The 9,018-nt window shown below is 46.2% G+C and overlaps 1 protein-coding gene across 1 annotated transcript in view; it reads left to right on the forward strand.

Annotated features, from left to right (window-relative positions):
• The window catches only part of Rnf24 (ring finger protein 24), a 70,509-nt gene extending 64,163 nt beyond the window's left edge, over window positions 1-6,346 (forward strand). The window contains exon 6 of the mRNA XM_076851578.2: window positions 765-6,346. Within this exon, the coding sequence (XP_076707693.1) occupies window positions 765-903 (139 nt within the window). The 3' untranslated portion in view covers window positions 904-6,346. The remainder of the gene's footprint in view (window positions 1-764) is intronic.
• The last annotated feature ends 2,672 nt before the right edge of the window (window positions 6,347-9,018 follow it).

Here is a 9,018-nt window from a genome sequence, read left to right on the forward strand (position 1 = left end):
CTACACCTCTCTGGAACCCAGATTATAAATAACTATTTAGATGGAACTTTCCAACAATAGTTTCCATCTCCTAAAAATGTATTTTAATCAAAACCATAGTTACTTTAAATCAAAATAAATAAAGTCTGTATATAAATGGTAGTGTGGGGTCATCTCCTCCTTACCACAGACATTAATATCTCCCTTCTCTTGTAATTTTATGTGTTTTGTATTTCTACTAGAAAACTTTATTTTCCTGCTTCCTATTTCCCTCCTCAGTGTACTTTGCTCTTTAAGAAGTCCTGGGTAGCCGGGCGTGGTGGCACATACCTGTAATTCCAGCCTCTCAGGAGGCTGAATCAGGAGGATCACAAGTTCAAAGCCAGCCTCAGCAAAAGTGAGGCACTAAGCAATTCAGTGAGACCTCATCTCTAAATGAAATACAAAATAGGGCTGGGGAATATGCCTCCGTGGTTGAGTACCACAGAGTTCAATCCCTGGTACCCTCACTAAAAAAAGAAGTTGTGGAGGGTAAACTGAGGGTATAACACACAACTGGCTTCCTAATACCACCTTTTGGAAAACAGGAGGGTCTGATTCCTTCAGAGAGTGAAATGTCTTCTCCACCTATAGTGGAGCTCCTTGAGACCATATACCAGACTCCTCACACTTGGGTTCTAGGTGGCAGACATGTTCACTATCCTTGGCAACAGTGAGATGACGGCAGGAGCTGCTATTAGTATGAGACTAACATCTCCCTCCCCTCACTTTGTTTCATTCTGCAGGTGCCTTATTAAGTGGCTGGAAGTTCGGAAAGTGTGTCCACTGTGCAACATGCCAGTTCTGCAGCTGGCCCAACTGCATAATAAGCAGGACCATGGGCCCCCCCAGGGACCCCTGCCTGGGGCAGAGAACATTGTATAGCTCACTGCAAGGATCAGACTGTTGTTGAATATGAGATCTGTGTGGAGCCAGGAGGAACACAAGCAGTCTTTGTCTTGGCTGCTCTCTACCTGGGGCATTAGCTGCCACTTCTTTTTCCTCACGAAGAACTCTTGAGTCAGCCAGGCTGGCAATCTAGGCATCTGGGTCTTGTGACAACCAAAGCACTCTGACACTACCCCATGGCCAAGAGAAGAGGAGTGGATGAGTCTACAGGTTTGATTCCAGAAACTTCATGAGGGTCTCTTGCTAACTCCATTACACTCTATCTCCGTGTTGAGGTGAATCTTTATCAAGCAGAAGGGAAGATAAACAGGTGTAAGATAAGGGAACTGAGGGATCGTCTTTAAAGCCATGCCCCTACCCTGTGGACAGATGAGCTCCTGTGCAGACCACAAACCCTCCTGGCAGCTGGGAACTGAGTAAAACCAGTGGTTACAACCAGCCAAAACACAGGTAGCTGCCAGTGGTTGGTGAGGCAGTGCCCACAGCTTTTCAGTTATGTTCTTTTGATAAGGCCATCTTGGAACCCAAGGGCAGAAGTGCCCCTCACCATATCTGTCCCAAGTTCACTTGCTACCAATACTTGCTATCAAATCATCTAAGCTGAAAATATTAGATGTGCTTGGAAAGGCCTGGTCAGAAGTCATTTCCTCCTCCCATTCACCAGTTAGGCCTGTCAGGAGCCTCAGCAGGGGCTAGAGCCTGTGTCCACACTGTCCCTGTGTAACCCAGGGGGCCCCAAGGTTCTGCCTACATCCCTATAAGCACAGTATGGTGCCAATGTAGCTGCTGGCCTTGGCCAACTGGCGCAGGTGAAGCTGCTGTGAGCCCTTCAGATGGCCCTAAAGAGGAGCAACTGACAAAGGCCAGTCCTCCTGGCCCAGCTGAATGAAGAGGATACTGACCCCTTTGCCTCTCCTGTTCTTTCCTCCCTCTATTCTTTCCCCTCTCTTGTGCTGTTTCCACTTAAGAAAAAAAAAAAAAAAAAATGCCTGTCATTGACTTTTTAAAGTCTACCCCAAGTAAGTTCCCTCCGTAATTCTGAATCCTGAAGCCGGTGATCCATGCAGAATTGTAAATAGTTTCAGGAAGCCCCTATAGGGCTGGCTACCCTTAGTGTGTGCCTCAGTATTTGAACTTGTGATCACCAACTGAAAGTGTCTTCATAGGAGAGAGATGCATGCTACTCTTTGGCTCTTTCTGTCCAGCTTTTCTAGAAATTACTCAGTCTATTAGGATCTGTGAATACTGTGTAAACTAGCCATGTAAAGTAGCAGTGGATGAGACAGAACGTTCTTTTCCACAGCCTGCTCTCCCCCTCCCATCCCATCATAGGAGGTGCCGCAACACATCATCAACTGCTTTACTCCACTCTGTCCCACAGGTGTGAGTAGAGTTTTTCACTGGAATACAGTCTGCGTGACATGGAGAGGATGGAGAAGGCATTGCCGCTGTACTCATGGCATGTCTCCAGGAATTTTTTTCTGGAATCCAGCCTCTACGATCATAAGAGGGAACCTGACCTTGGCTCAGGTGGCTTGGGTCAGATGAGGAAGAAAATTCCCATTTGCTTAGAAAAGTGCTGGGCAGAATCCAGTTTGGAAAATTACAAATGCAGTTGGTCAGAATTGGCCATTTCCTATGTGTGACCTATTTGCATGCCAACTGGACTGCTGCCTAAACAGGGCAAGAGAAGTGTGACTATTTTTAAATGAACGCCTTAGCCTGTTTGGCCCTCTTGAGAACTCTTTATACACTGCGACTTTCACCCTCCTTTTGTGTTCTGTTCGTAGCATGATAGAGTTGAATGCTGCAACACCCAGTTTTCGGTGAAATGTTTTCAGTGACCAGTGTTAAGTGGGCTTGCTGCTAGCCCAGCCTCATTAATGGCCAGCATCCACCAGTTTCCATGGCATGACCTTGGGACAGATGTTGCTGCCTCTTTTTTTAAGGGGCTCCAATAGGAAAGAAATTTTTCCCCTTCTGACCTACAGTGCAAATCATTGCCACTTACAACTTTCCTAGGACTCTAGACTTTCAGTTGCCACCTTTTCTGTCCTTATGCATTAGTACTAAGGAGATAGTCTCATGAAGGCCCTGGATTTGTGCCAAGACAAAATCATCTCATCTCACTGAATAAGAGCTCTAGGCAGGCTAAGGTGCAGACTCCAAATAGTCAGGGCCTTTAGAGGAAAGGACAAGAATGCTCTGTACTCTGCACTGGGCCTCATCTTGGATATGAAGTGCCACTAACTTCACCATCTCAGCACTTGTGAATGCAAAGTGCTTCTTAAAAGGAATTCCTTCTGCTAGCATTGAGCTGGAAGCTGAACTGTCAACAAGAGTATTCCTCTGCTCTTAGTGATCTCTTGGCTTGGTGGCATCCTGCTGCATCACTAACAGTAGTTATGGCAACTCTTAGCCATATAGTCCCTACACCTGGGTCCCCGACCAGGTGTAGATATGTGGGGAATCTGATCTACTCTTGGACCACTAGCTGGTATGATTTGTCAGTGTCTTAAGCAGCTCAAAGATTGTATGTCACTTGGGTGCTATGGGTTAGTGGAACATAACTCAGCCCTTCTGTGGCTAAACCATTATCTAGTTATTGCTAGAGGCCAACTGAATTCAGCTGATGTTAGAAGCAGGTAACAGACCCAGCCCAGTTCCTAGTTGGATCAGCATAAGACCCTAGAAGTTGACATCTGGTGCTTTTCTTTGCCAAGTATGATTTAGTTAGGCCCATCACTGGCAGATAAAGTCCTTGCAACCTGTACTTTTCTGGCCAAGGAGCAGGACAAGACAGAACTGGCCAAATGGGAACAAGTGCTTCTGGAGGTCTGGGCTAAAGAATACAGAGGACCTCCCACTATTGCCAGCTACCTAGTTCTTAATAAATCAAGATCCTTTTCCCTTGTGCCAAACTCCTTGGCTCCATCAGAGATGACATTGGGCCGTGTCTCTAAAAGACTCCACATCTCATCTCCATTGTTAGGTCCCACTTTAAGCTACTATGAACTACTATAGAAATCATTTTCTGAGAGGCTTCCTGGGTATTAGGAGATGCACCGGGAGGTATCCCAGAGCTCCAGGCAGAGGCACTTGAAGTGATTTAAGTCACCCCCTTCCCATTCACTTGCCTTGTGCCATTCTGCAGGCTTGTCTCAAAGCCTCATTTCTTCATTCACCACCTGGGGACTGCAATAACAATGTCCTTGCCACCTCTTGGGAAGATTAGCCAGTGTCCAGAGCCTGGTGAGCAGCAGGCCTAGGGACAGGGGGCTGCTCATCCACATAATATCTGAGTCATGCAGGCTCAAGAGCTTCCTAAGCTGCAGGGGCTTTACCTGGGGCTAGGACTCACCTGTCTCTTTCCTCTCCTGATCTTCCTTGGTCACATTCATCTGTCATTTCCCCCACTGCACTGCACCCCAACTTGGTTGTTCAGTGCTGTCTTCCTTTCTAGATTTAACTTTTTAAATAGGTAATCCCACAAAACAGTTAAAAATTGTCTTCCTTGCACTCCTGACCCCATCAAACCCAGTTCCTCAGCACATGAGCACCCACTGGTTTTTGTTCCTTGCATAGCTTTCCAGAGATTATTCATGCATACACATTCCACATGTGCAAATGTATGGGTAATTGGAGTTTTTTTGCTCATGTTATAACACACAGGCTTATTAAAGGGACATTCCTGTTCGTGTGGGAAGAGCCATTTGATTAGTCAGAATCTCTTAAAAGGTGAACCCAGAACTGGGGGATATTTTTGCATTACATTCCTTTTGAATAAGGTGTTTTTTATTTGATGTTTACATACTGGAACTATATAGTTTCTTATGTGAATCGGCACCTGCAATCCTTCCCTTAAGCCAACGGTCCAGCTAATTCAAGAGCACTAGTTTTCAGATGGTCTTCCTGTTGTGTGAGATCAGAGCAGGCTCAAGCAAGACCAGCTCCCCAGCCCCAAGCTGTATGTGCAGTGTGCCCCAACCCCATCTGGTTTGTTTAGTGTTGTCTGCCTGTAACTGCCATTGTTTCTTAAGAGTGCCAGTGTCTCAGAGGAAGGAGTTTGAATAGAAACTAAAGGTTTATCTGTAGTGCAGATGTCTCTAGAGCCTCTACCAGTCAGCTGGCTGCTACGCCTGAATGTCCATAAGCAAGTTCCAGATTGGCTTCCTTTTCTTTCATCTTCATGTACTCAGAGGCAAATATTTCCTAGAGAATTTTCCCCTCACCCAACCACTTTTCCATTTGGCATAAGAAATTACCATGATCTTTTTTCATTTTTGCCCTTTAAGGAGATGAAAGTTGAAGCTGCTTCCTCCAGGCAGCCCTGGGGGAGGACTTGTGCCTCACTCACCAACAGCCACCCAGTGCCTCTCATCAGCCTTGATGGTATCTGTCTGCCTACTGCCCCAAGCAGCATCACTGTGTTAAAGTGCAACTAGGCCCACTCTAACCTGAACTTTGATTAGAAATTTTGTGGTAAACTCCACCCTTCAGGTACTTGTGGAATATCTGGCTTTGGTTGTGTCTTTCCCTGTTAGGAATTCCTTAAGTAACAGAGATGGAGATACCTAAACTCAATGTAAATTCTGAAAACTGCATGTGATAACTGGAAAACACCAGATCATAGCTCTTTTAGTAAGGTGAACAAGATCCCATGTGCCATGGACTGTGCTTCCAATTGAGAGGAAATTGTTCAGTAATTCCCGTTCAGCTTTAGAGCCCAAAATGTTGCAAGATGCAAAACACTTAATTCCACTTTTAAATGAAGCATCTACACTTCTGGCTTTCCAATCTAGTCCTCATTCCTGTGGCCACAGGGTCAGGGAGACCACCCGTGCTGCTTTATAGACATGGTGTAACCTAGAATGTGGGCCCCACCAACGTCAAGAGACTTCTGTTTGTGCTTTGACAAAGTTTCCCAGCACCCTAGGCCAGTTCCAGCCTGGCAGGTCTGTGTTTGAGGCCTGCTGTGTACCATTAGTCTCCGTCCACATTCCTCCCTCCCTTGCACAGCTCGGTGGATGGGGTAGAGTGCCCAGCATTAATAAGTCCCTCCTGGTGACAGCCTGGTCTTCCAAGAGAACGCTGCTGGTAACTTGTCTCTAGGTCTCTTGACAGATCATTGTCGGGAAGGGGGGCACTTTAGTCTTGCAGTTTAGCCCTTTGGGGCTTATTCACTAGATATTGTATAACTCCCTCAAAAATAAGGTTTATGAAATGCTGAACCTCAGTTTTCATAGACGTGTTTGTACACTAAGAATTCTGCAGCAGAATATTTTTAAACATCCGCAGTTTTTTGTAAGGTATATTTTTGTATATTTAATTGCTATTTTAAAATTTTAATGCATTTTTTGCTAATCACTTGTTTAAAAACAAAACATGCATGTAATTGACTGAAACACATGTAAATAAAAAGCAGGTTTTGAAAATACTTAGTGTTCGAGTGTGTGCCTTTCATCTAGTAGTTGCCTGGGTAGTAAGACTTGAAAATACAAAGGGAAAGGTTCTGCTCAAGCAGAGGGGGTAGGTGCTGATGCCTCTGGCCTGTCCACTTCTGTAACAGGCGGTAGTGGTGAGAATGCTAGGCTTCAAATGGAGATTACAATGGAAATCCAGGCCTTACCAACGACCCTGGCCTCAATTGTACAGGCACATGTTGACAATCTCCCAACTGTGAACTCAGGGTGGCCTGAAGTAGCAGGACTTAGCTTTTTCCACGTTCAGCCCACATGACCCTAAGGACTCACCCCCAAACCAACCCTCTTGCTATATATCCCAGACCTTAAAGTATTGTCTTGAAGAGAAAAAGTCTTGGTCCAAAGTCCTCTAGGCCAGTGCTACTCTCCTCACCAGGACATCAGCTTCAGTCTGGTGGCTTCAGGAAAACTTGTTCTGAGGCCAAGTTGTTCTGACAGCCTCATCCATTCTCCACCAGGTGCCTGAAGACCTGCCCTCAGTCTGAGCCACAGGCCCCTATGAATAGCTTGTTTTGTCTCTTATTCCTTCACTGCCCATTTCATTACTATTATTTTTCTTATGCCCTTGGAATTCACAAAATCCCCTTGCTTTTCCCATCTGCATATGCATTACCCAGCTCTGTATCTGACCTAAAAACTCAGCTGCCTATCTGACAGTCCAAAATCAAGCATAGGTGCCCTTACGCCCTTATCTCCCTACACCCTGCCACCTCCTACCCCTTACCAGCTATCCTCCTCCTATCAGTTCAGGCCATATATTTTTCTCTGCACCATAGCCATAGCCCACATACTGCTTCTTCTGGCGTTAGGATAAGGTGAGACACTCAGGCCACCAGGTGGAAAGCAGACAGGATGTTGGCCATGGTGACCACCCAGAGTGCACCTTATGGGCTGGAGGTGGTGAGACAGCAGTAAACTTGGATGAGGATATGCACATCTGCAGGGATAGTGTGGAAGTCCACAGGTGGAAAGGAAATAGTGTCCAGGGCTTGAGTTTAAGGGTCAGGTCTGGGTGGGGTGCTGCCTTGAGGAGATCCAGGATTGTAGAGATGGCTTGAGGAGATCCAGGATTGTGTCTGAGGACTGACACCATCTGTCATCAGAGAACAAGCTGGCAAAGACGGAAATAATCCATGAGGCAGAGAAGCAAGAGGAGCCTGCTAAGAGCTGATGTAGGGAAGATCCTAAAACATCCATTAGATTTGTAACTTTAGGCTCACTGGTAGCCTATCAAAAACACTCCCATGGAATGACAGAGTGGGCTGAACACAAGGTAAAAAGTGAAGAAAACAGCTTCTCAAGAGAGGAGCAGTGAGTTGAAGTAAGGCCAGCGAGACATTCACAGCTCATACTCTGGATCCAGACAGATCTGGGCTTGATTCCAGTTCTGCCCATTACCAGCTGTGTGACCTTGGGTATATTTGCTCTTCTGGGCTTCAATTTCCTTCTATGTTATACTGTAGGTATAGCCAGGGCCGAGGAGGCTGCCCATGTGGAACACTGTCATAACCTCATGAGATCCATGAGATGGAAGTTCACAGGAATAATCTGCCCAGCGAAGCAGGAAAGCCAAGAGCCCAGAAGCTGAGAAATCCCGACTCCAGTCCCAGTACAAGTGGGTAGATGGTGGTGGTGTTTTTGGTAACAAGGAGAAAGTGCAGCCAACAAGCAGACAACTGAGAGTGGAAGACCTAGAGATGAGCAGCTGCAATAGGGTGAACTGCCATCCCAGCAGCATTCCTCTTACTCTGCTGCAGGAGGCCCCAGCCCAGCTGGACCCACACTAGTGTCAAGGCACATGCATAAAGGCACGTGTCCCTCAGGGAAAAAGCTATGGGACGCCCTGCATGAGCCGCCCCTCTGCTGCCATCACACAGCCCACACCCAATCTTACGCCCTACTCATCCCTCCCTTCCACCCCAGAAAGAAACTGAGCTACATGTGGAGATCACAGAACAGGGAGGGTCTTAAGACCTTCCTTCTGGTTACAAGGCCGCTTTATACCAGGCCTTTCCTTGCCTTCAACTGTGATTCCCACATCACTTGGCACATTAGATATAAAAGCTGCACTGTCTCCAAGGGGAAGGTTTCTTAAATTATTCTGCACAGCAGAAAGAAAAGGTCCAGCCCTTAGCAAGACACTCAAGTAGTCTGAAACCCCCAAGCATCAGAGGCTCCCGTAGTTAATCAGCAGACACCTCAATTCCTCATCTGCTACTCAGCCTGAAAGGATACTCTCTACATGGCCCCTTGAAGAGCCATCAATTCCAGGGGCTCTTTGGTGTCACAATGCCAGCCTCTGCTTTTTCCACTAGCTCACCCACTTTGGTCAGGTCATTATGCCCCCTACCCTAGGGAATTCTGCCAGCAGTTTTCTCCTTCCATACAGATCTTCCCATGATTTAGAGAAGTAACACAGAGTTGCCCTTCTAAAAGTTGCTTTTTCAGTTTCAGGAACAGAATTAACCCACCCATTTAAGTTTTTAGAAGCTTAAACTATTTTTCAATATGTACACACACAGGCTAAATGCAAACCAGAGTAATGCACCGGTGATCTCTAAAGCCATACTGAGAAAACAGTGATTAGATTATCACACACAGCAGCCTG

This window comes from Callospermophilus lateralis, chromosome 3 (assembly GCF_048772815.1).
Source record: "Callospermophilus lateralis isolate mCalLat2 chromosome 3, mCalLat2.hap1, whole genome shotgun sequence".
In the NCBI taxonomy this organism is placed as follows: domain Eukaryota; kingdom Metazoa; phylum Chordata; class Mammalia; order Rodentia; family Sciuridae; genus Callospermophilus; species Callospermophilus lateralis.